Below are 24,650 nucleotides of genomic sequence, written 5' to 3' on the forward strand. Positions count from 1 at the left end.
AGGCCCGCCCTCAGCGTCGCTGTAACCCAGGGCAACGGCTCGACCGGCCTCAGCGAGCTGCGGTTACACCAGAGTTGTGTGCGGCCGCGTCCCCGACCCCGGAGCGAGTTCCTGGATCACCCCACAGGCGGTAGAAAGAGAAGTTCGAGGCTATTCGAAAGGAAGCGACCCTCAGAAGCGAAGAAGCCAAAGGAGAGAGGTGGTGCGGCTCCGGCACTGGAAGGAGAGCGAGCAGCCCTTCACGAGACGCGCGCCGGCCTGGGTGTGGCCGGGAGCGGGCCGTTGGGGGCGGGACTCGGGTGGTACAAGAGAGGAAGGGGCGGGGCTTGGTGCAACCGGAGGGCACCGGAAAGAAGAGCAAGGCGGCTGTGCCGGGCAAGAGGTGCTGGTGGAGTGGGCGGAGCCGGGTCTGTAGGTGGGAGGATGCGGGGGGGGGGCCGAGGAGGACCTGTGGGGTAAGGGGCGGGGCATGGTGGGGAAGAGGAGGGGCCTGCGTATGGGGGCGGAGCTTTGGGCTGTTGGGGGAAAGGGAGGAGCCATGTATGTATGGAGACCTGGGCGGTGGGTGCGGCGCTCCTGGGGGCCCGAGTGACCTCTGCTCCTCTGCAAGATGTGCGGGAGCTGAGACTTGCATTGCGGTACCAATTTGCTCCCAGCTCTAGGCGCTTAGCGAGTCAGTGAATTCACGTGAGTTGAAAACGGGAAGACTTGACACCGATTGGAGCAGAAATGAGCTGAGCGGAAGTGATGTTTTAATGAACCTCTCTAGGAAGACATACTTAATCATGGTAACTGTGGCCTGTGAGCCTATAATAAGCCCGAGGCACCGATAACTAACTCGGGAAGATAGAAACCTGGTCTCTGCTCAGTATCCTGGGTTGGCCTTGAACTCAAGAGCCTCCCACGTGCTGGGATTACAGGCCACGTGCCTACACACTAAGCAGGAAAGAGAAAAGGTATGCTCTTGAAAATACAAGCCTAGCTAATCAGGTGGTGCACGTGCGTAACTGAGGCAAAAGACTAACTCCATTTTCAGTGTATTCCAGAACTGTTTGTAAAGGAGACAGCAATCTCCACAGCTTTTTTCTTTAGATACTGCACCACCGGGGATGAGGATGCTTGAGGTCTGTGTAACTGGTTGTGTGTGTGAAGTTTAGCTTTGTACTAAGAAACTTCCCGCCGGGCGCCAGTGGCTCACACCTATAATCCTAGCAACTCATGAGGCTGAGATCTGAGGATTGCGGTTGGAAGCCAGCTCCGGTAGGAAAGTCTGTGAGACTCTTACCTCCAATTAATCACAAAAAAGCCGGAAGTGGTGCTGTAGCTCAAGTAGTAGAGTGCTAGCAAAAAGAGGTAGTGCCCAGGCCCAGAGTTCAAGGCCCAGGAGCCAGGAAAAAACAAAACACAAGACAAAACGTCCCACTAGAACTATGTTTTATTTTTTCCCCAGTGTATAATAGAATGCACCCTTTTCAGGTCCAGAATACCCTTTTCAACTGCAGAATAGGAGCTTAACCAAAGCGGCATCTTTTCACCTCTACCCTTCCTTTCCCTCTATCTATATATAGATTTTTCTCATGACATGTGAGAAATAGTTGAAGGACGTGAAGTTGGTTATACCCTGAAAGAGAGAAGAGCATATGCATTCTGCATGATAGTGCACTTTGTGATTCTGGTTTCTGTGTGATTGGAGGTTTCCTAAACTTTCTGAAGCCTATGCATACTTCTTGTTGCAGAGCCTCGCTCAGGATAACAGAACTAAGAGCAGGGGTAGAAAATGTTGATGAAGAACTTTCTAGCACAGTAGCAGTTCTCCAACTTTACCGAGCACTTTAAACATACTAACAGTTACTGGTGTGGCAGTACACTCTTGCAATCCCATCTATTTGGGAGACTGAGAGGGAAAGATCATTTGTAGTAATCCTGGACGACAAGATAGTGAGACCCTGTCTCAAAACAGAAAGATAATCTAATGCCTAGGCTGTGCCCAGACAAAATATAATCAGACTCTGGGACCAGGGACTTGGAATCAGCTCTTTTATGTCCATATTTTCTGGGCAATTGGAGTCCTGTTTAGAAAATAACTGCCTATGCTTACATTTTTCTTCCTTTTTTTGGGGGGGGGGTCCGGTCGTGGGGCCTGTATCTGGGCCTGGGCGCTGTCCCTCAGCTCTTCAGCTCAAGGCTAGCACTCTACCACTTGAGCCACAGCACCACTTTTTTCTTTTTGCCTATATGGTGCTGAGGAATCGAACCCAGGGCCTCATGCATGCAAGACAAACGCTCTACCACTGAGCTACCTTCCCAGCTCGATTTTTCTTCCTTTCTTAAAAAAAAAAAATTGGTGCCAGTACTGGGGCTTGAACTCAGGGCCTGGGCACTGTCTTTGAGCGTTTTGTGCTCAACCTAACACACTACCTCACAGCTCCCCTTCTAGCTTGACTTTATTCTTTAATTACACCCATTAGTCTTTAGTTCAAATCAGCCTGACCCTTTTTTTATCTCAGTAGTTGATAATGGATAATTTGTACTGTTTGTTCTGTCTGTTCCTGAGAGTTTTAAAGATATTTCACCAGTTAGTGAATTGCTTTTTTTTTTTTAAAGTTACTATTAGTCAGGGGCTCTGTGGCTTATGTCTGTAATATTAGCCACTCTGGAGGCTGAAATCTGAGGATCTGCTTGAAGCCAGCCTGGGTGGGAAAGTCCTTGCGACTCTTAGCTCTAATTAAGCACCAGAAAAGCCAGAAGTGGAGCTGTGGCTCAAGTGGTAAAGTGCTAGCCCTAAGCATAAAGAGCTCAGAGACAGTGCCTAGGCTCTTAAGCCCAGGATTCTTCAATTAATCACCAAAAAAGCCAGAAGTAGAGCTATAGCTCTAGTGCTAGAGTGCTAGCCTTGAGCAAAAAGAGCTCAGAGATAGTGCCTAAAGCCCTAAATTTAAGCCCCAGGACTGGCACCAAAAAGAAAAAAAAAGTTAATATTAAAAACTAAGCTCAGGGACTGGGAAGGTGGCTCAGTGGTAGAGCACTTGCCTTGCATGCCTGAGGCCCTGGGTTTGATTCCTCAGCACCATATAAGCAAAAAGAAAAAAGCCAGAAGTGGCGCTGTGGCTCAAGTGGTAGAGTGCTAGCCTTGAGCTGAAGAGCTGAAGGACAGCACCCAGGCCCAGAGTTCAAGCCCCATGGACCGGACCAAAAACAAAAAACAAACAAAAAAAACTAAGCTCAGTGCCCATTTTCAAATTGCAGGAAGAAGATGTTAAAAACTAAGCAGTCATCCTGGTAATGGAGCTATGTCAGGAAAGTGAGACTGGTTTAGAAAATAGTGAAATTAAAACCACAGAAGAAATTGAAGAAAACTTTACTTGTCCAGATGAAAGAAGAGAAAAGAGCCATGTGTGTTGTCTTCTTGATATCAGTGACATTACTCTCAAAGAAGATGAAAGAATCAATGAGTTCGTTGTTGGCACTGGGTGGGAAGAAGCTGTGAGTGTCTTCTAGGGTATTTTTCACTTCAGTATTTGATGCATGCTTTTCCCTCAAAATAATATTACCAAAAATGTACAGCCAATGTTAACTATAAGACCCAAAGAACAGAGGTAAAATATTACTGGCGACAGCAGTTCCTGCTAGTATGTGTTTATGGCCACTTACTATGTGGTTGGTTCAGTACTAAATGCTCATCTTTCACTCATTCAGCCTCTCAGTAGCTCTCTGAGGCCTCTCTTTGTGCCTAAGAATATTGAGGCACCCAAATGTGAAATAGCATCCCATGAGATTGCCCAGCCCAACCAGGCAGAAAGTGGGCAAGGAGGGCTCTAATCCAGGTCTTCAAACTTCAGAGCCAGGACTTTCTTCACCACTGTGCTAAGCTCCCAAGAGGGTCAAGGAGTCTTTCTTCCTGTTTCTAACTCCATGGGATTTTGAAATACACTTGAAGTAAAAAATAGAACCATAAATTTAAAACAAGGGAACTTAATCAGATTCAAGATTAAATACAGAGTTGCTTGCTGGTAACCGAGATAGCCCATGCCTTAAATCTTGGCTACTCAGGAGGCTGGCATCTAAGGATCAAGGTTCAAAGCCAGACCTGGTAAGAAAGTCTGTGAAATTCTGTCTCCAATTAACCAGCATAATGTCAGACTGGAGGCATGGCTCAAGTAGGCACTAACTGTGAGCAAGAAAGCAGAACAAGAGTAGAGACCCTAAGTTTAAGCCCTGGTACTAAACAAACAAGGGGGAAAAACTCTTCTAAGGTTACTAGATTAAGTAGCTGAAAATATAGAATGCCCAGTAAATTTGAGTTTCAGATCATTTAGTGTTCAATGTATGGCAGACATGTCCTATATCTTTTTTTTTTTATTACGAAAATACCATACAGAGGAGTTACAATTACCTGGGCAAGATAATGAGTACATTTCTTATCAAGCATTGTTGCCTCCTCCTTTGTTTCCCCTTCCTATGCCTTCCCATCTCCCCTGTCCTGTATTTTTGAAAATAACATTTAGTCAGGTTTTATTTTAGTGTAACAGGATAAAGAAGGGAGAAATAGAAAAAGAGAAAAACATTTCTTCCCATTTGTGAAATGGGAATTAAAGACTTCCTTCTTCCCCCTGTCTGTCTCTTTCCCGCCCTCCCTCCTGTTTGCTTGCTTGCTTAAGACACTATCTTGCTATGTTTCTCCAGCTGGCCTTAAACTTCCATCCTCCCTCCTGTCCCAAGTGCTGGCTTTAATAGATGTGAGACCCCATGCCTAGAAAAGGTACTGTATTTTTTACAGCAGCTTTGTCTTGACAGTGACTTCTGGCTAAGGTGGCTAGGAACTCCTGACCTAGGTGGGTGCAGGTGTTCCTGGGGTACTCAGGGCTCCTGGGCACCCAGGACATAACTGCTCATTTCTGGCTCTCCAGTGTCTCCAGGAAAGTCTCTTTCCAGTGTGGGAAATAGAAACTGGAAGTGCAGGAAGTCTTTGGGAGTGTGATAAGACTGAACAACTTTGGTTTATTTTAATAGTGCTAAGGTTAGCGTGCATCTGGAAAGCAATACAGGCAGTCTCTCAAAGTGGTCATTTACAAGTACTTGCCCTAGTGTTTAGGAGCTCCACATGATCACCAATACAATTTATTGTTCAGTATTAGGCTAAAATGAATATTAAAAGTTTTTTTTTTTTTTTTTTTTTTTTTTTTTTGGTCTGCCATGGGGCTTGAACTCAGAGCCTGGGCTCTGTCCCTGAGTTTTTTTGCTCAAGGCTAGCACTCTACCACTTTGAGCCACAGTACCACTTCCTGCTTTCTGGTAGGTCATTGGAGATGAGTCTCCTGGACTTTGCTGCCAGGACTGGCTTGAAACCGTGATCCTCAGATCTCAGCCTCCTGAGTAGCTGGGATGACAGGCATGAGCCACCGGCGCCTGGCAGAAGTTTTCATTTTTACAAGTTTGGGCAGTGTGAGGGCAGTAACGCGCTGTTGCATCTGCAGGTCCATGGCTGGGGAAAGACTTCTCCAGCTGCCTGCATCTGGCCACGGAAGAAACTGAAAAAGGCAAGAGCAGGGGAAAACTCCAGCAGTAGCTGCTTGCTGTGTGTCAGCCTCTCTCAGGTGAACCCGGAATCCAAGTCTGCCCTGGAGACTGGAAAATGGGAGACAAAGACTGTGGCTGACCCAGGCCTGGAGAAGAATTGGAACACTTCCTCTCAGATCCCAGGGCCCTCCCAGGTCTCGAGCACTGCTCCCAGGGAGAGTAACAACATCTGCTTTCCCAACTACATTCACAGAGAAAAAAAAAGTCTGCAAATCAAGGAGTTTATCTGGTGCCTGGACGAATGGGCCACCCCGGAGGTGCCTAGTGGCAAGGCGGCCCCGTGTCCCAGCAGAGGCGTGTGCCCGGAGAAAGGGTTCTCCCTGTCCGACTCCTTGACCTCCAAGGCCCTCCTAGTCCTGCCTCCCCTGAGAGCTAGTCCTCCAAACAGTGTGGAAGCTCTGGGTAAGAACAGTAAGAACATTTTCTGGCAGTCAGATGAGAAAGTGGTGAAAGTGGAGAAAGATGAGTGTGTGACTACTGGCTATGGATCGAAAACAGTGGATGGGACAGGTGACAAGAGACACTTTGAGCTGACCAAGCACCTCCTGGTCACCAAGGGGACGTCTTTGACATCTCCGCCCGAGGCCCCGACACCCCTGCTGGCTGATTCTGAAAGGTGCTGCCTGCGATGGTCCCTCCTGACTGAGAAAACCTCCATGTGCCCTCCCAACCCCAACAGCATCCACTATCTGGCTACCTTGCAGCTTTTGCAGAAAGAAGCACTACAAAGCTACAGACCTACATTGAAAACCAAGGACCCAAGACCTCTCAGGAATACCCAGAGGCACGTTCTTACAAAGACCAAGCAGGAAAGCAGTCCCCAACTGCTGGATACCAAAGTGTTCCCAAGACCTCTCTTGCCGTCCCTCACAGTGAGCAGAGTTGTTATTCCCCTTTCCACTCAGAGATACCTCTGACCTGTCACAATATAATTCCCTGGGAATAAGCGAGCTTGAAATTCATTTGTCCTTTCTCCCTGTCCATGCCTCCCTCCCCTGTCTTTTTACTGCCTCATTCTCCATCCCTTCTCTTAATTCTCTTTCTTCTCTTCCCCCTTCTCTTTCCCCACCCCCACCCATCCTTTTTTTTTTCTTTCTTTCTTTCTGATACAATAGAACTAGAGGGAATTGATCATTCTTGAATGGGGTTGGATCTATTCTCAAAAACACCAGACCTGGGCACAGTGGCTCAAGTCTGTAATCCTAGCTACTTGGGAGGCAGAGATTGGAGGACAAAAGTTTGTGGGACTTCATTCAGTGGCTGGGCATTATGGCACACTCGTACCATCTTCAGTGGCAAAGGGAAGCACAAGTAGAATCAGAGCCCATGCCAGCCTGGTTCAAAGCAAGACTCTGCCTCTAAAAAATGAATGCTAAAGAAGGACTGGAAGTGTGGCTCAAGTGGTAGAGCACCTTCCTGGTAACTTTGAGGCCTGAGTTCATTTCCCAGTACTGTCACCCCCCAACACAAAAACCCCTTATACCACCATATTTGATGTGGGTTTTACAGGTGTTTATAACTATAATCCCAGCACTTTGGAAAGCTTAATTCAAGGTTGTGTTACCTAGCAAGACCCTGTCTTAAAAAATACAAATAATAACCCAAATCCAAATCCTACCTGCTGTTGCGCTGTTTTGCCACATGCAAAGTAGTAGTGCCAGCCCTAGCTCCTGCTGCCCTGCCTGGCCTTAACCATAGGGTAGACAAAGTCAGCAGGGCTATATATAGCAGGGCTATAGCACCTTCAGCTGCCTACAGGGCGCAGGGGGCAAAGGCTAGTGAGGTGGGGAGGGGCTGCAGGAGGGAGGGGGCATGTCATGAAAAGGCTAATGTAGTCTTACAGTAACTTGAAAAACAACGAGAAGACTAAATCAAAATAAGGCCTTGCGACATTTGGACAAGTACCTAGGCCTCTGGCCACTTGGGAAGACATTCAGATTTTTAAATTTTTATTCTTAGGAATTTTACCTCATAATATAAAATTCACCTGTACTTCAGACACCATGTTTGTACAGTGATTTGAACTCAGAATCAGTTTGTTCTGCATGTCTCCTTCCTCTGAGTCCAGGCACACCCGGGGGGAGGGTGGCAGGCTCCAGTCATTGTGGTGTCCTCCCCCGGCCAAGCCGGTGGCTGCACAGCTGCGGGCCTCACGGTTGGGGCTCTGGAGCTGCAGTGTCAGTTATTGATTAGCACACCAGGGAAGAAAGAAATGGGATTGTTGGCAGATAGATGCTGGGGCATCTCTTCTGCTGTCTGGGAGCTGGGAGCAGGCCGGTGCCGTGCTCCTGACTGCTAAGCTAAGCGGGGCCTGGAATTGAGAGACTTGGTAGTTACACACACTCCGGCTTTGCCAGTGGGCACCGCCGCCTTCCCCCTGCGTGCTGCAGTGATGAATTCCTAAGCTCTTCCTCATTCTGTCATTTCAGCCCACTCGACTTGCCAGCAAACCTTATTACAGACTGGAAATGGTGACCAGTTCTTTCGGAGCCAGGTTCCCACCAGCTTCCTGTGGATCCTGGCCTTCCCAGTATGAAGTGAAGAAAAAAAGTGAATTTCAATTTATACGTTTCAGAAGTTGTTAATAGCCAGGCATGGTGGCACAAGTCTGTCATCCCAGCACTCAGAAGGCTGAGGTTGGAGGATTAGGAGCTCGAGGTTAGGGTAGGCTAACCTCGAGCTCACAAGCTAGTCTGGTCTACATAGCAAGACCCTGTCTCAGAAAAAAAAAAAAAAAAAAAAGCAGCTGTTAATAGTAAAAACCCTAAAGAAAAGAGCCTAAAGGGATTCTAAAATATTTTTAAGACAGGAGGTAGAGTGTTTGCTTAACAAGTTTGAAGCCCTGAGTTCAAATCCCAGCAACCAGGATGAGAGTTCACTGGTCTCTATGGTTTTTAAACAACGCATAGCTTCCTGAATGCCGGGCTTGATACTGCATGTACAGCAAGGCATGAAGTCCCACTCAGCAGCTGGCTGGACATGTTCAGAGCAGGGCTGTTGGACCTCTGCTGCTGCCATTTTGGACTGGATCCTCCTTGTACTGGCTGCTGACTTAAGCATTGTGGGATGCTAAGCAGCTCCCTGACCTCCAGATGTCATTGATGCCAGTAGCAGCCACCCTGTTCCCGCTTTATGACAGCCCAAAACTATGTCCAGACACTGCTGTCTTCCTCCAAGGGCAAAATCACCCCACTGAAGGAACAGTGTGGCAGGGAACTCTGAAACACTCTGCCCCTGGCTTGATGGCCGCTAGAAAGATGCAACCAAAGCTGTGATTCCATTGTGATAGTCACTCATAGTGACCACAGGAAGCCTGTTCAGAAAGAGCTATAGCTTTCCTGATCCATTAACTGTTGTAGCCAGATTGCAAAGATAGTAAATATGCTTACACCTCTTGTCATTATTCAGAATCCCCAGAGTTTTGGCAACGCCGCTCCCTGAACTCCCTGCTTGTCCTAAACAGGTATATTACACAGCCACCACTGACACACATGATATGTCTTAGGAACCACCGCTAAATCTCTGCACCTGAACTCTGTGTAAATCTTTAAAAACAAAAGTGTCTCTGTTTATTGCAACCTGAGGGTGGGAGGCATGGCCCAAATGGTAGAGCTAACACTCTTGGCCCTGGTACTATTCATCGCTCCTAATTTATGTGGCTATTTCTTCAAATCCTCACAGTTGGTTTCTCCTAATTAAAATTTAAGATGACAGGAAGTTAGAATACTTACCATTATAGTAACTATTTACAGAACTTAAGAATCCAAGCTCCTATTTCTTTAGCACATTATCTTGTTACAAAATAGTGAGTTAAATGGATTAAACTTATACTACGTTTTGGAAGTTTCTCAAATAATATTGTCAGAACCTATAGAAAAAATGTGTGCCTTACAAAAGTTAGTTCTATAAACTAAGACAATCTTGAGTAAATAATTTCTAACATATAGTTTGCCAAAGTGTGGATTGTTTTCCAAAGTGTGATATAAAACTCCCAATTTAGGGAAGCTTGCTTTTTAAGTTGGTTCAAGAATTGATTGTTGAATATCATTTTGTAATACACTAATTTAGAGGCACTAACTTTTGACAAATGTTAATTGTGGCACTGATGGGCTACATTTCTGAAGTCACTAAATTTCTCATTACAGCACAGGAAAAAAGAAGATAAAGTAGGAGAGGGATCAGTTACACATTCATTCCTAAGCAGCATGTTTGAGATGCAATCCTAAAACCATATTCTATCCTGGACATGGGAAAGGCAGTGGATCACCAGAAAGCAGACAGTAAAATACTATAAGCAGCAAGAAGACTGGAAGCTCAGAAGGAGGTCTTATTCCTATCATTTCAATAAGCTTGCTCCTTTAAGCCAACACAAACAAAAACGTCTTTGTTTGCATGGAGCAATTTGCATTGACGAGACATAATTGTCTGTTGAGGTCAGACACATACTTTTGAGACCAACAAGTCCTCTTAGTGCTGTTTCAGTTTTTTTTTTCCCATTTTTTTCAAACACTTGATTATTTTACTGATAAACTAAAAAGATAACTTGTTTTATTTATTTATTGGTTGTTCTTTCCTGTAGCCTGTGGCCTGTAATATTGTTTCAGAGTAGAATCTTAAGAATTGATGGAGGGGGCTGGGAAGGTGGCTCAGTGGTAGAGCGCTTGCATTGCATGCATGAGGCGCTGGGTTCGATTCCTCAGCACCACATAAGAAAAAAAGCCGGAAGTGGCGCTGTGGCTCAAGTGGTAGAGCGCTAGCCTTGAGCTGAAGAGCTGAGGGACAGCGCCCAGGTCCAGAGTTGGCGCCCACGACCAGACCCCCCCCCCCAAAAAAAAAAGAATTGATGGAGAGGCTGTGGCAATACTTCCTCTTAGGCCAATCTGTGAAATTTGTGGATGTGGATTTAAAGTTACAAATATTTTTTTATTTGTTTAGTAAGGCAATGCAAACGTTATAGTTATTTCCAAGTGTTGAAAGAACTGAATGGATTTTGGCAATCTAGATCAGGTATGATACAAACAATACTGCTTTTATTCATTTACATAGTTCGGGCCTTGCTCCTCAAAACGCTTATTTTTTATTTTTTAAATTTTTTTTCATATCCAAACTTTTTTTTATTGTGAAAATACTGTACAGAGGGGTTACAATTACATGGGCAAGATTCAAAACGCTTATTTTTTAATGTGATCCACTGGAGAACCAACAGCTTACTTGTTCTTTAGTTCTTGTTTCTTGATATGTAAACTAATACATCAGTGTATCTGCTAATAAATAGTTCCAACAACTGAGTCTGTTGGGTTTCACCCCTGCAAGCAATGATACCATTCTCTTTGTCATAAGAATATTTTACTAGCCAGCATCTTGCTGAAGAAAGTAGATAATATGTGTCACTTATAAGCTGAATAGATACTGCATATGAAGGCTATATATTGCCAGTCAGTCACTGTGTGCTGGAACTTGGGCACATTTAAGAACCACACAGAGACAGAGGTGATGAAAGGGAAGCAAAGCTGCATGGGACTTGACACTTCATTGTCTCTGCCTTAAGTCCCCCAGGTTTATTTTCCTTCCTCTTTAAGGGCATTGAGAGAACATGTCTGAGAAGCACGGATTGAAATGGACCAGACAGTATTCTTTGAAATCAGACATCTGAGCAGGTGTAGATGAGCAGGTTTGGGTTGAACTACTATAAATATTCTAAAGTTGAGGTCAGAAAGGATCAAGTATAAATCTAACCCTATCAGTTGCTAGTATTACATTAGTTGCTAGTATTAATAGAAATTAATGGTGGCTCACAGGCCAATACTGCTCATTTTCTTTGAGAAAGCAACTTCAAACTTTACTTAGCATTTTCAGATAGTGTATACAATTCATATTTTCCCTTCGTGTGGAAGAAGCAGAAGTGCACTGCTTTGGTGTTCCTGAAAATTAGCAACTGAGGAAAGAGCTATGTAGATTCCAAGCCTCTTGTTATTTACCAGATGAAAGGCATCCTGTTAGAAAATGAAAGTGACTACATCGAGTAAACTCAGGTATTTTGAATATATTTTCCCAAAGACCCATGAATTCTTAATGCATACAGTATTTAGACCAAAAGAGAAACTCTGGTAATAGATTATCTTATTAAGCTTATTATGCTTATTTTCCTGAACCAAAGTAAAACAATAATGAGAGCAACTGGGCATAATCTCTTCATCACTGTCTTTCTGAGGATGTCTGATGTCTATAAAGCTAAGACAATGCAATTTGAAGAACAGCGTAAGTAGGATGAAGAATTCACACAAAAGAATTCTAGGCTCTTTAATCACTCAATTTCAGCTTTTACAGATAGTCTTAGGACAGACAATTAGGGGGCACTTCTTGTGCATAAAGAATGATTACATGCTCCATTTTTTTCTGTAAATAACCATTGGCTAGGATAACAAACATTGCCGTGGAAACAAAAATTTAAAGCTGCAGATCACTGCATTTATATTTACAAAAAGCCATAAATAAACATGCATCTGTCCTTTATTAGGACAACTTAAATAAGAGGTTTAAACATTAAGGCTGTGATGATTCTAAAACATGAAAATCTAAGTTAAGGCTTTATGTTTGTTCTGGAACCCACATTCATAGGTAAGTCAACCAAAGCCAAAGTTTAGTTTGTCTGGTGGGACATGGCCATGTTATTAAGCCATTATTAAATCCTGTGCACTAGGTAGATGGGATATGCTAATAGCAACAGCATCCATTTGCTTTAACAAATCATTAATTTCTTTTTACATTTCATTTTGGGGACTTAGCCATAGGAAGAATCGAGAATTTGGAGTAGACAGAAAACTCAAAACTGCACTCATTCTTACTGGCCTGGAAGCTGGGCAACAACCATGAATTCAGTCTGCTTAGCACAGCAAACCTTTTGCTCCACCATTTTACCTTTTTTTTTTTTTTTTGGTCGGTCATGGGTCCTGAACTCTGGGCCTGGGCACTGTCCCTCGGCTCTTCAGCTCAAGGCTAGCACTCTACCACTGAGTCACCTTCCCAGCCCCCCACCATTTTACCTTACACAGAAAAATAGTCCTTGAAACACTAGGTTTTCAACATCTTCACAGTACTGCATTGGAGATGGATCTGTTGTGTAATTGTCAGTCTCAAGGCAAAATACTAGACCAAAGTGTTTCCTTATTCAAGGGAAAGGTGAACGGAGGATGAGAGGAAAGGTCCCTGCAAAACAGAGTGGACTGTATTCTTGCCCTGCCAAGCTTCGGGGTGCTAAGTACTGAGATTGGGCTGGGCCAAGGGTGTCCTTTTCTACTCTTTGTTCTTTTCAACACAAGAGGAACAGTGAGCACTGTGGGAAGCAGCCCCAGGGCCTCACCCAGCCAGCTGTCTAGAGAGCAGGGAGGACATATTGTGCAGCACAGTGGGGCTCCTGCCCTGTCACCTCTACAATGTTTTCTGTCTATTGTGTTTGCATGTCACTGGGATCGCTGGCTGGCTGGTGGCTGGTAGCTCCTGGGTAGCTTCAGGATGGGAACTGGAATGGGGGAGACCAAGGCCATGCAAGGAGGGGAGAAGGACTGAAGGTTAAGTGAATCAATCTCATGTAATGGAAGCTCCCATACAAATCCAAAAGGACTGTCTCTGGAGCACTTCTAGATAGTGGCCATGTATGTGGAGGTTTCTGGAAGGAGGCATGCCAGGAGAGGAAGTGGAGGCCAGTTTCCCTTCCCCACACCTCACCCTGGGCACCTCAGCAGTACTCTTGGCAATAACACTATTTTCCTGAGTTCTGGGAGCTGCTCTAGCACATGAACTGCATCACAAGACACTTAGCCAGTGTCTGCTGCAGACCTGGCTGCTGGCTGCCCTGCAGGAAAAAAACCTCACATCTGGTCACCGAAGTCTTCTCCATCCAAGGTGGTGAGCAGAGGAAAATGTTTCAAAAGTGGTTCACGCCTGTAATCCTAGCTACTCAGGAGGCTGAGATCTGAGGATCACAGTTCAACACTAGTCCATGAGACTCTCATCTCCAACTAACCACCAGAAAACCAGAAGTAGTGCTGTGGCTTAAGTGGTAGAGCATTCGTCTTGAACTGAAGAGCTGAGGGACAGCGCCCAGGCCCAGAGTCCAAGCACCCAAACCGACCTCCCTACCCCCAAATAAAAAAGAAGCACATCCCAGGATACCCCCAAGATAAACCAAGATCTGTGATTTCACAGTCAGTTCCTGTGGTTTGGATGCCTTACTCTTGCCGGGAGGATGGCTATCTATACTAAGTGCTGCTGCTCTTGTGCTACACAGTACCTGCAGCAGTGAACCTGTGAGGACAGACCGCACTCGCCCTGGCAGAACTACTCATGGGAGAAGGGACAGTGACCCTATGAAAACTTGCAGAAGTTCAAAACAACTGCACTTTTTCTTGGTGTATGCAAGCCAGAAGAGCTGGCAGAGCTGACGAAGCTGTGGCAGTGGCAGTCTCCAAACACAGAAGCACTGGTGAGGGCATAGTGGCCGTTTATGGGTGCATTAGGAAGGTTTGGGTTTATACCCCAGTACCTCGCAAGCCTAGCTTCAGCTAGATGGCTGTATGGGTTTTAAAATCCAGCTCTGAAATACACATTTTTTTGAAAGATGGAAAGACAAGCTGTGAAAGAGCAAATGTAGGTAAAGCAAAAACAGTCATTTTTAAATCAACATCTTACACTTTATAATACACTCACATTTATACACAGATTTTGTGTTGACAAGTACAAAAGGCAGAGAGAGGAGAATAAATAGCTGCAGTCACTACATTCCATAGTCAGCATCATCATCGTCTTGTTCACAGTCTGCATGAAGTCGTAGTGCTGTCCAGGATGGACTCGTGCTCAGAAGTTGGAGACCGCACTCAGCTCAGCACATGTCTGGGTTTCTACAGAGCTGAACTGAGACTCCATGGTGTTCCAGGCCAAATCAGCCATGAGAAAGTCATTCATGGCTGTCTGAGTTTCATTGCTGGTGAAGAACAAACTCCCCAGGGCTTCCAAGCCAGAACTCATGGTCTGTGTCTCTGCAGTGTTCGACTGAACCTTGCTCTCGGGAGCCGGCGTGGGTCTGGCTACAGAGGGTCCTTCCGTTTGGGTCTCTGTGTCAGAGGAGTCGGTGCTCACGGAGAAGCTGCAGTGTTTCAGAAGGCTTCCTAGGGGCAGCTGAGGACCACTGTCTAAGAAGAAGTTCAAGTCGGTCTGTGTCTGTGTGTCAAACATCTCCAGGCCTAAGAAGTTCGAACTTCCCCTGCAGCCATAGGGCTGAGCAGAGGGGTCTGCGAGCAGGAAGTCGGTCTGGGTCTCTATGTCCAGTGACTCCAAGACTGGCTCGGGGTTCATGGTACTCAGCCCACTCTCTTCAGTCTGAGTCTGGATATTCGAGGCTGAAAAGAATTCCTCAATATCAAAATCAATCCCAGGGGTCTGAGTTGGGCCAGAGGGAAGCTGGGCGTCAGGTCCAGGATTTGAGTCAGACAAAAGACTGCGGTTATCTAGCGTCTGACCAGGCAGGTTACTTGACCAGATGTTTTCTAAGTCACTTAGTAAATCTATGGTTTGGGTCTGGTTATCGGTCATGTTCTGTGTGGGGAGCATACCGCTCTGCGCACTGAAGTTGAGCATGGCTTCAGACCTCTCAATGTCTTGACTTAAAGTCTTGGGATCATTCTGAGGTAGCAAACTCTGAGTCACCGTCTCTGCCTCTAAACTGCTGCTTATTATATTGTCTGTGGGAACATTGTAGGACGAGTGCACACTCCCAAAAATGCCCCCGCACACGCCAGCGTGGTCCATGGGTACCTGGGCAGGTGCTGGATTTTGCATGCCACTGGTTTGGGTTTCTCTGGAGATCCCGCCTGGCTGGAAACAGGCATCTATGAAAGCTTCAGTCTGAGCAGCTATGGATGAAGTTACCTTAGGGCTGGGCAGGAACGTCTGTGTGTGAACGCTGATGGGAAGGGACACTTGAGAGTCAAAGGACAGATCAGTCTGAGAACAAGAAGACACGGAGGAGTCAGAGCCCAGCCATCGAGCAGAAGATAGCAGGTTTGGTGAGGCATAGGACAGGTCCGTCTGTACGTTGGTTGAAGAAATGCTGTTCTTCTGACATGCGTTCTCTAGCTCTTGTAAAGGATTCAATGGACTTTTACCCAAGTTCACTTGAACACCTGTACTAATTGGCTCAACGACAGGACTGATAATTTTTGAAAGAGGTAGGGTCTCCTTCAGAGGGCAAGCATCTGAGTCCAGGCCAAGGATGAGCGTTCCCACAGACAAGGGCACCAAGTGCACAGCCCCCATCGGGGAGCCCTGATCCACGCCCAACACCACAGGCTGGCCCGAGGACTCGGTAGGCACCAAGACTGGCATGGGAGAAAACTGCATGACCGGAAGTTTAACCAGAGCCACTCTTGGCTTGGGTAGAAGCAACTTCTGAGGATTTTTTGGAAGTGCTGAGATATTCTGCTTCCTGGCATTAGAACCACAAGAGTCCTCAAAAGAGGCGACCAGTTTTATTTCTGAAGTTCTGAGTTCTTGGGAATCTGGTTGAAGAGTTGATTGGTTGTTTAAGGATTCGATGGTCTTACTGGACAACTTCTGGCTTTGCAGGTAGTTTTCCATTTTCCTTTTTTTACTAGGTGGATCCCTGAACACAACAACAAAAAGGAAAACAATTTAAAAACTTCACTTCTCAGATGCTACTTCCCACATCAGAGGTCAGTCGCCTGCGAGAGAAGATGCGACCCTCCTTGCAATAAGTGGGCCTGTCATTCAGGTCACCCAAACTTTTTCAGGTTCTAAATATAAGAATCCAACTTTTCGGGCATCCCTGGCTCACACCTGTCATCCTAGCTACTCAGGAGGCTGAGATCTGAGGATCACGGTTCCAAGCCAGCCCGGGCAGGAAAGGCTGTGAGACTCTTATCTACAATAAACCACTAGAAAACCAGAAATGGCGCCGTGGCTCAAGCAGTAGAGCGCGCGCCTTGAGCTGAAGAGCTCAGGGACAACGCCTAAGCCCAGAGTTCAAGCCCCACGACCAACCAAAAAAAATAAAAAAGAAAAACTAAAACCCAGGCACGGCTCCTTTGCTAGTGCTGCTGCATTTCCCGTAGCTCCCTTCTCCAGGGCTACATACATGTTCTCCATGATTCCCTTTCCTCCCTGTGCTGTAGCTGTTTGTCGCTGCTGGTCTTCTAGGAAGATTGACAACTCTCCACAGCACTGGTGTGCGTGGCCTGTTTCTTTGCCCGTTACCTGTGTTCTGCAGGGATCTCATGGCCAGTTCGGTAGATGTGAGACTGCAGTGCTGTCCTGCTGGCATAGGGACAGCCACACGTGCACTGAAAGGTCTTGCCGCAGTCCTCCGCGTGTCTCTTCAAGTCCCACTCAGTGCCGTATGAGTTGTTGCACTTGCTACACTTATGCTTCTTCTCGGCATGCATCTTCATAAAGTGCTGTGGAGAACAGGATACGGAGGAATGGGAATGAGACAGCACCCTCTCCTCCCCCAACAACCCATGCTCAGGGAAGAACACAGCAGCCCAAATCAAAGGAACTACAAAGCAGGCAAACAGCAAATTACATGCCTCTTTGTTTTTTCTCTCTCTCTGTGCCTGTAGTAGGGCATGAACTCGGGACCTAGGCACTTTCCCTTAGCTTTTTGCTCAAGGCTAGCACTCTTGACACTTGAGCCACAGCTTCCCTTTGGGCTTTATGGTGGTTAAAAGAATCATGGACTTTCCTGCCTAGTCTGGCCTTGAACTGAGATCCTCAGATCTCAGCCTCCTGAGTAGCTTAGATTACAGGCATGAGCTACCAGTATCTAGCTCACATGCCCATTTTTATTTTTATTTATTTATTTTTTTTGCCAGTCGTGGTACCTGAACTCTGGGCCTGGGCACTGTCCCTCAGCTCTTCAGCTCAAGGCTAGTGCTCTACCACTTGAGCCACAGTGCCACTTCCAGCTTTTTCTGCTTATGTGGTGCTGAGGAATCGAACCCAGGGCCTCATGCATGCAAGGCAAGCACTCTACCACTGAGCCACCTTCCCAGCCCATATGCCCATTTTTATGACTGACTTTGGCTTCATGCAAAAAGTCAAAGGAGATGTCTTGGAAATGATCCTTAACAGCCAACATTTAGACTCTTATAAGAAAGAGTGACAGGGCAGAAACTGATGTCTTCTCAGGACATCAGTTTGCCTTGGCAAACCTCAGGAAACATTTCAGACAACAGCTTCAGATAACAGCTTTTACAGTCCTGAGCTCCTCTTTCCCTAGAGGCTGGGACCCTTCCTTTAAGAGAGCTGCTGCCCAAACTCTTCTTTCCTCAGATCCTCCTATCCAGAGCTCCCGGGAGCATAGTGTCCCCCAGGAGCACAGTGGCTCTGTCTTTGCCCTCAGCCCTGGGAGGCAGTCACAGATCTGCAAGCACAGGGTCCCCACTCTGCCAAGCTACTCCTCTGGCTAGAAAATGAAGAATGGTAAAATACCTGTTTAACAAGAGAAAACTGAGAAAACGGCCGGTCAGGACCTCTAGGACATCCTTCAATTGGACAACAGTAGAATTTTGGTACGGTTTTCAAATCTTTTCTTATTGTTGGATTTACTATGCCATCCTGTAATTGGAAAATTGTGCAATTATTTTCAAAACCAATAGAATGGATTGGTAGCAGAGATAAGGTGGTAACTGAAAATGGGCACAAGTGTTCTTTTTTTAGGGGATGAAAATGTTTTAATGGGATTACAATTGTGCACACCTGTAAACTTAAAAATCTATGTTTTCTTTTAAAATTTTACTCCTCTCTAATCCTTTAAAACTCTTTAAAAACTTAAAAATCATGAGCCCTTGAATTGCAACCAGGTGCAGTTTGCAAGTAGAATCACTCAGTTACAACTTAAGATTTGGAACCTTCCTTGATCTTCTCTGTTGGATCCCCCTCCAGCATTGGAGGCTACTACTTCTCTACCAACCACTTCAGCCACATTTCAAACCCTTTTGAGATAAGTTCCTGCGACCATAATCAAGGCTGGCCCTGAACCTGAGATTCTTCTGACACTGCTGTCAGAGAGGTTGGCATCACAGGCATGTGCCCACCATGCCTGGCTTCATGAGTCAACATTTTAAGTGACTACATTTGCAAAAGGGAAAACCAGATGTGGAGGGCTAGTGAAGCTCAGTGCTGGGCACTGCAAAAATCACAGAAATGAAAGAAGATGAAGAAAAGAATACACACAAAAGAAGGGAAAGGAGTCAGGCACCAGTGGCTCACACCTGTCATCCTAGCTACTCAGGAGGCTGAGATCTGAAGATCACAGTTCAAAGTCAGCCTGGGCAGGAAAGTCTGTGAGACCCTAATCTCCAGTATACCACCAGAAAACCAGAAGTGGCGCTGTGGCTCAAGGGGTCGAGCGCTTGCCTTGAGCTGAAGAGCTGAGGGACCCAGAGTTCAAAACCCACAACTGACCAACAAAAAAATAAGAAGGAAAAGGAGAATATACTTGAAGAGTAGAGAGAAGGTAGAGGTAAAGGTCTGGCCCTGGACAAACTTCACAGAGAGCAGCATCTGGTAGAGGGAGACCGGCTCACTGCATCATCTTATTCCAAAATGGAAACTAGGGAGTGGTTTTGCACGAGGCAGTGTACCAAACAACTTGGAACTTTCCTTTTTATTTTCTGACCCATCACTGAAAGCACACCTCTGGACTGTACACAATAAAGAATCCTCGAAGCCATGTATTACAATTGTAAATGTGGCTCGTGGTTCTGAACCTTCGGCTGGTTTCTGATGCAGGGGCCAGAAGGATCCAGAGCAGGCATGGCCTGTGGACTCCCTCTCCCTCTCTCTGGGTCATCCCTCCTGCCACATCTTCAGAGCCTCCATTTCCCCATATGGCACATGCGCAGGCAAGGCTGAGCTAAGGGATTTCCAGATTCCTTAGAGGACATGCCTTGAAAACCCACATAAAACCAAAAGCAGCAGATATTCTTCAGCTTACAATCTGACTCCCTGTTCTTACTCATCATTCTTCAGAAGAGCTGGCTCTTCATTTACATGGAAGAAGGGAGCCTTTGGGTGGGAGTGGGGTATCTTATGAAAACATTAGAATAAAATAAGAACTGTACAGCAACTCATAGGGAAGGGAAGAAAAGATGATTCTGTGCCGGAAGTTATATAAACAAGGAAAGAAATTAGAATTATGCAAGTAGCTATAACCAAGACAATGAAAATTTCCATTGAGTGTAAGAAAGTCAGAGTAGCTTCAAGGAAGAAAGTGTGTATAGGGGGGGGCACAGTTGACTGCGGCCTCAAATCATAAGGAGCTTCCAGCTACCTTGTGCCCAACAGCACTCTCTCCTCCCCCACCCCTAATAACCTGACATCACGGGGGGATAATGGTGTGGGAGCTGAACAACCTGTTGGGCAGTAGCTAGGCTGAGCACAGAGTCGCCCCCATCACACAGGTCACTCAGTGAGGAAAATGGACCTGCTTTCCACCAAGACAGCAGATGCTCAGGGGCTGCTGGCACTGTAGTTAGAAAGGCAGAAAGCTAGAAAACATCAGCAAACATTTCTGAGGGAGGCTTCCTCAACTGCCCCAGTGATGGAGGCAGAAATCTCTAGAAAGTCTATCTTTTGGTGGGTCAACATCTTCAACTGAGAAAGGGCTCTCAAGCACTTCAGGCTGAAAAAGGAATGACTTCACAGAAAATGACTTTGTACAGGCAAGGGAGGTCACGGATGCTCTGAGATGCAAAGTTCAAGTGAAGATCTGACTGCCAAAGTCAGATCACATGCCTCATCTTCAGCCTAGCCTTGTTTTGTATTGGTCTTTGGTGGATTGTTGAAATTTTGATAGTTTAAAAAGGAAATCCAAACAAGCCAGGTGCCAGTGGTCCAAGCCTGTAATCCTAGCTATTCAGAAGCCTGAGATCTGGAGGATTGTGGTTAAAAGCCAGCCTAGGCAGACACGTCTGTGAGACTCCATCTCCAATTAACCAGGAAGAACCTGGGCTTGGAGATAGGTATCAAGTGGTAGAATGTCTGTCTAATATGTCTAGAGTTCAAATCCCGGTACAATCAAAAACAAAAGCTGTAACACAAACCTATTAGATAGTATTAAACCAGTCCTGCAGAGTAAGTGTACCTTGTTTAACAGAGGCATTACAGTCCTGAGAGACACAGAGCATCTACAAGCCATACTAGAGAAGAGAATAATGCAAATTGCTAATAAATGCTGGCAGCCTTCTTTTGTGCTCAGAGGTGTATTGTCTTACCTGTCTTATCAGCCAGGGGACAATACTGAAGTTGGACAAGGCCGCTGCATAGCAGCTAGAGAACCAAGGGCTAAGATTCTCTACAACTGTACTGTTTATCCACCCAGGTTCAGATACTCATTAAAATCTATGAGACAGAAGTGCTCTGGAGACCCATCCCAGAGGTGCCGGCGTGCTGGGGGACCCGGCGTCGCTGGCAGGGCCTTGCCCCGCACGTGCGTCACACTTCCGGTCACTGCACCTTGGACCTGCACCTTGGCTGTTGGTTAAGGCCATCACCTCCCTTGACGGCCACTGCCTCCATTCCCGCCGCTGGGATGAGGGGGGTGGGAGGGGAGGGTTCTCCTCAGAAAGGTTCCAGAAGGCTGAATGTTCCTCCAAACGTGATTTGGGCAATCAAGTCCGACTTTGGAGAGCGACCTCTTCACCACACCGCTGCCCGTGACCTGTTTTCTGACACGTAACCAGGCCCCGGCTGGCATCGGACTCTGGGTGGTGGAGGGAAGCTTCCCATCGTCATGACCGGGGAATCGTGACTGACCAGTTTGGAAAAGTCCTTGCCCTGGGTTACGTAACCACGCGGCGGCGGGATGCTGTCACGTCGCACGGGCCTGGTGACCACGACCGGGTCACCGCCGGCGGGCTTCGGCGGGACCTCCAGCCGGTACCGGGCGGTGCACACCGGCTGGGCCTGGGCTCATCCCCGCCCCACCCCGCCGGGTAGCACCCCGCCCAATCCCACGACGCGCACCGCACCTGGGCGCAGCGGGGACTGCGGCGCTGCCGTAGGGCGCCGGACCCGACCGGGACCTACCGGGACCGGACAGCAGAGGCGGGGCGAGGCCCCCTCCCTCCCGCCGTCAGCGGGCGCCTTCCCGCTTCCCTGCGCTCCCCAGCCACCCCGCCCCGGCTCCCCACCCGGTCCCCGGCCCCCCCGCCGGCCCCCTGTCCCTGGCCCCCAGCGCCCTGCCCCTGGCTCCCCCAGCTCCTGCCCGGCCCCGGCTCCCCCCCAGCCCCCGGCCCCCAGCTCCCAGCGCCTGCCCCCGGCCCCCAGCTCCCCCGGCTCCCGGCCCGGCCCCCGGCCTCTGGTCCTCCTCTCCCTCCCCCTCCCCCCTGCCCCTGGCCCCCAGCTCCCCCGGCTCCCCCCCATCCCGGCCCCCTGCCCCGACCCCCGGTGCCCCCCACCCCGGCCCCCTGCCCCTGCCCCCGGCCTCCGGGCCCCCCACCCCGGCCCCCTGCCCCTGCCCCCGGTGCCCCCCACCCCGGCCCCCTGCCCCTGCCCCCGGTGCCCCCCATCCCGGCCCCCTGCCCCTGCCCCCGGTGCCCCCCACCCCGGCCCCCTGCCCCTGCCCCCGGCCCCCGGTACCCCCCGCCCCCGCCCCGGCCCTGCCCCCGGCCCCCGGTGCCCCCCGCCCCGGCCCCCTGCCCTGCCCCCGGCCCCCGGTACCCCCCGCCCCGGCCCCCTGCCCCCCGCCCCGGCCCCCTGCCCTGCCCCCGGCCCCCGGTACCCCCCGCCCCGGCCCCCGGCCCTGCCCCCGGCCCCCGGTACCCCCCGCCCCCGCCCCCGGCCCTGCCCCCGGCCCCCGGTACCCCCCGCCCCCGCCCCGGCCCCCTGCCCTGCCCCCGGCCCCCGGTACCCCCCGCCCCCGCCCCGGCCCCCGGCCCTGCCCCCGGCCCCCGGTACCCCCCCGCCCCGGCCCCCGGCCCTGCCCCCGGCCCCCGGTACCCCCCGCCCCGGCCCCCGGTACCCCCCGCCCCCGCCCCGGCCCCCGGTACCCCCCGCCCCCGCCCCGGCCCCCGGTACCCCCCGCCCCCGCGCCCGGCCGCGCCGCCCTCACCTGCAGGCGGTGGCTCTTGACCAGGTGCATGTTGAGAGCGGGGCTGTTGGGCAGGATCTTGCCGCAGCCGCGCACGGTGCACAGGATGTTGGTCCGCACGGCCCGGGACAGCTCGCTCACCGACGGCTGGATCAGCTCCCGGGCCGCGGGCTGCGGCGGCTGCCTCGCCGTCGTGGGTCGCGGACGGCGGCCTCTCAGGCGCGGCCTCGGCGGTCCCCACGGGCTCGAGGCGGCGGCGGCGGCTCCCCTCGCGGCCGCCGGGACAGCCGGGGCCCCCGCCGCCGGAGCCGCGGACCCCGCCGCCGCCGCCTCCGAGGCCGCCATGGCTCCCGCACGGCTGCCTGGCCCCCCGCCCCCGCTCCGGTCGCAGGCCCCACCCCTCCGAGGCCACTTCCGGCAGGGGCGGGGCCTCCGGGCTCATTAGCATCCGGCGGAGCCTGGGACCCGCGGCGCCCCCTGCCGACAGGGGTCGTGCGTCTCCCAGGGAACCGCGGCGCAGACAGGAGCCAAGCAGGCAAAGGGGTTGGACGGGTCTGGCCTACCGTCCTGAGTCCCCGCTCCGGAACGTGAAGACGGGCCATAGCTGGGTAGGAGGAAAAGCCCCCAAACTCTAATTTCTGTCCTTCTCTGAGAGCCCGATGGGACGCAACCGGGAGTGTGTGTGTGAGTGTGTGTGGGGTGTGTGTGAGTGTGTGTGTGGGGGTGAGTGTGTGGGTGTGGGTGTGAATGTGTGTGGGGGGTGAGTGTGTGGGTGTGGGTGTGAATGTGTGTGTGTGGGGGTGTGGGTTTGGGTGTGTGTGTGTGTGGGGTGAGTGGTGTGTGTATGTGTGTGTGGTGTGTGTGTGGGGTGAGTGTGGGGGTGTGAGTGTGTGGAGTGTGTGTGAGGTGTATGAGTATGTGTGTGTGGTGTGTGTGTGTGTGGTGTGTGTGTGGTGTGTGTGGGGTGTGTGTGGGTGTGAGGTGTGTGTGAGTGTGAGTGTGTGTGTGGGGGTGAGTGTGGTGTGGGTGTGAATGTGTGTGTGGGGGTGAGTGTGTGGGTTTGGGTGTGGGTGTGGGGGGGGTGAGTGGTGTGTGTATGTGTGTGTGGTGTGTGTGTGGGGTGAGTGTGGGGGTGTGAGTGTGTGGGGTGTGTGTGAGGTGTATGAGTATGTGTGTGTGGTGTGTGTGTGTGTGGTGTGTGTGTGGTGTGTGTGGGGTGTGTGTGGGTGTGAGGTGTGTGTGAGTGTGAGTGTGTGTGTGGGGGTGAGTGTGGTGTGGGTGTGAATGTGTGTGTGGGGGTGAGTGTGTGGGTTTGGGTGTGGGTGTGGGGGGGGTGAGTGGTGTGTGTATGTGTGTGTGGTGTGTGTGTGGGGTGAGTGTGGGGGTGTGAGTGTGTGGGGTGTGTGTGTGAGGTGAGTATGTGTGTGTGGTGTGTGTGTGGGGTGTGTGTGGTGTGTGTGGGGTGTGTGTGGGTGTGAGGTGTGTGTGTGAGTGTGAGTGTGTGTGTGAGGTGTGTGTGTGTAGATTTAGGCTCGAGGAACTGAGTACCTGGATGTTAGTCACAGGACAGATGAAAGGATTGTCAAAATGGACGGGGTCGGTCCTTGTAGGCCATATTGAACTTGCCTATATTTTCACTGCTGGAATTCCATTACTGTTTTGGAGACAACATAGCTCGGTGCACAGCTCCAGAACCGAAATGTCTAGAGCCCGGGTAGTTGGTGTAAATGGGTCTGAGACGGTTAGAGGTAGGTAGACAAGAGGGAGGGGGGAGGGCAGCAGTTCAATCAGAAATGAGGCTCCTGAATAGTCACTTCCGTAATTGGTAATGCTGTCTGCTCTGTAAGAACATTATGAAAACGCTAAGCTAAAACATAGAGCCTGTCACACAGTAGGTCTTCCTCTATTACTCACTTTGGGGGACTTCCCTCATGATGGGGTCAATTCTCTTGACTCTAGTTCTTTT

General features: G+C 49.4%; 2 protein-coding genes across 12 annotated transcripts; one reads left to right on the plus strand and one right to left on the minus strand.

Annotated features, from left to right (window-relative positions):
* The first annotated feature begins 46 nt into the window (after positions 1-46).
* LOC138822885 (uncharacterized protein C16orf46 homolog) lies at positions 47-10,865 on the plus strand. 11 transcript variants are annotated; one of them, XM_070015864.1, is made up of 6 exons: positions 247-262; positions 657-788; positions 3,247-3,483; positions 5,475-6,449; positions 8,007-8,127; positions 8,986-10,865. In XM_070015864.1, the coding sequence occupies exons 3-6, from the start codon at positions 3,283-3,285 to the stop codon at positions 9,093-9,095; spliced, it is 1,407 nt and encodes a 468-aa protein (XP_069871965.1). In that variant the 5' UTR covers positions 247-262; positions 657-788; positions 3,247-3,282; the 3' UTR covers positions 9,096-10,865. The 11 variants fall into 11 exon arrangements, with proteins under 11 accessions (XP_069871969.1, XP_069871971.1, XP_069871972.1 ...); XM_070015872.1 differs by lacking the exons at positions 247-262; positions 657-788 and adding an exon at positions 280-382 and having other exon boundaries at positions 8,986-9,040; positions 9,723-10,865; XM_070015863.1 differs by lacking the exon at positions 247-262 and adding an exon at positions 292-382.
* Positions 10,866-11,852: 987 nt separating this feature from the next.
* On the minus strand, positions 11,853-23,041 carry LOC138822884 (ATM interactor-like). Its single transcript, XM_070015861.1, has 4 exons — positions 22,706-23,041; positions 18,082-18,207; positions 16,846-17,045; positions 11,853-16,234 (listed from the first exon to the last, which is right to left on the minus strand). The coding sequence occupies exons 1-4, from the start codon at positions 23,027-23,029 to the stop codon at positions 14,431-14,433; spliced, it is 2,454 nt and encodes an 817-aa protein (XP_069871962.1). The 5' UTR covers positions 23,030-23,041; the 3' UTR covers positions 11,853-14,430.
* Between the last annotated feature and the right edge of the window lie 1,609 nt (positions 23,042-24,650).

This window comes from Dipodomys merriami, unplaced genomic scaffold (genome assembly GCF_024711535.1).
Source record: "Dipodomys merriami isolate MVZ:Mamm:240054 unplaced genomic scaffold, mDipMer1.0.p SCAF_116, whole genome shotgun sequence".
NCBI lineage: Eukaryota > Metazoa > Chordata > Mammalia > Rodentia > Heteromyidae > Dipodomys > Dipodomys merriami.